This window comes from Temnothorax curvispinosus, unplaced genomic scaffold, assembly GCF_003070985.1.
Source record: "Temnothorax curvispinosus isolate PA1 unplaced genomic scaffold, ASM307098v1 QBEX01006050.1, whole genome shotgun sequence".
Taxonomy (NCBI): domain Eukaryota; kingdom Metazoa; phylum Arthropoda; class Insecta; order Hymenoptera; family Formicidae; genus Temnothorax; species Temnothorax curvispinosus.
In genome coordinates, this window is record NW_020215830.1 from 1 (window position 1) to 960 (window position 960).

The 960-nt window shown below is 43.3% G+C and overlaps 1 protein-coding gene across 1 annotated transcript in view; it reads left to right on the forward strand.

Annotated features, from left to right (window-relative positions):
• Positions 1-20: 20 nt before the first annotated feature.
• The window catches only part of LOC112455406 (PP2C-like domain-containing protein CG9801), a gene marked incomplete at its 3' end in the record, with an annotated part of 1,637 nt that continues 697 nt past the window's right edge, over positions 21-960 (forward strand). The window contains exons 1-4 of the mRNA XM_025017304.1: positions 21-161; positions 250-416; positions 517-740; positions 821-958. Of these exons, the coding sequence (XP_024873072.1) occupies positions 96-161; positions 250-416; positions 517-740; positions 821-958 (595 nt within the window). The remainder of the gene's footprint in view (positions 162-249; positions 417-516; positions 741-820; positions 959-960) is intronic.

Below are 960 nucleotides of genomic sequence, written 5' to 3' on the forward strand. Positions count from 1 at the left end.
ACCTCTCCTTTAAATTTTGTATTAGTGTAGATTGGAGAGAGTAAGCAAAAGACAGAATAGATTAGAAATAAATTTGTCGGTTGATAAATTTCGTAATGCGCACTTATATATGGATCTTTTCAGGTTTAATTTGCGACCTATCGCCGGTAGCTATAATCATGGTATGAGCCTTACATCAGATGAAGTAATGTTAGACAATAATTAACATTCTTAATCGCTGTACCTTTGCTTGGACTCCTCCTCGAAAAGATGCCAAGCTTACGGAAGAAAGTTGCCGGCTTCATGCGCCAACTGTCTATCAGCAACTTAGCTGGGGCTGTGGAAAGTATAGGCCTTGGAGAACAGTCGCTGCGGAGCCCGCAGTCATTGACTCAGGATTTCCCTGGCGGTTGTTTCATCACGCGCTACCTCAATGGGTAAGGACATCAGGATCACGCTCCCACATCCCGACTTACTCTCACACCCTTCTATTTATCCGTGTTGCTCTAATACATGTATATATTTTAACGTCCTTAGACTGGAAACGAAACAAGAAGGACCGTCAATTTTACACGGCCGGAATCCGGAAGAATTGCCGAGCAGGCAGATCGACGTTCAAGAAAACGAGGAAGTATTTGCGGCCTACACCGGTCCCGACAGCGGTCTCACCGCGGTCAATCTTCAACAGAAACATTTAAGTATTAGCGATACCGATATCGATTACATCGATATGCTGGATCAGAATGAGCAATATAGAAGCGGTGAGTTTAGAATGAAGATAAAATTGATGAGACAGATTCTTGCGTTGTTGGACAAAATAAAAATGTGACGCTTCTCTCAGGCTCGACGACATCGAACGTCACGATTGCTGGAGTTGCCGATTGGTTTAATCCTCATGAAAATGCATTTGGAATTGCGACTACGCTATATGAGAAAAATCCTACAAACGACACCAACAATGGAGAGCCGATAGCCGATTGT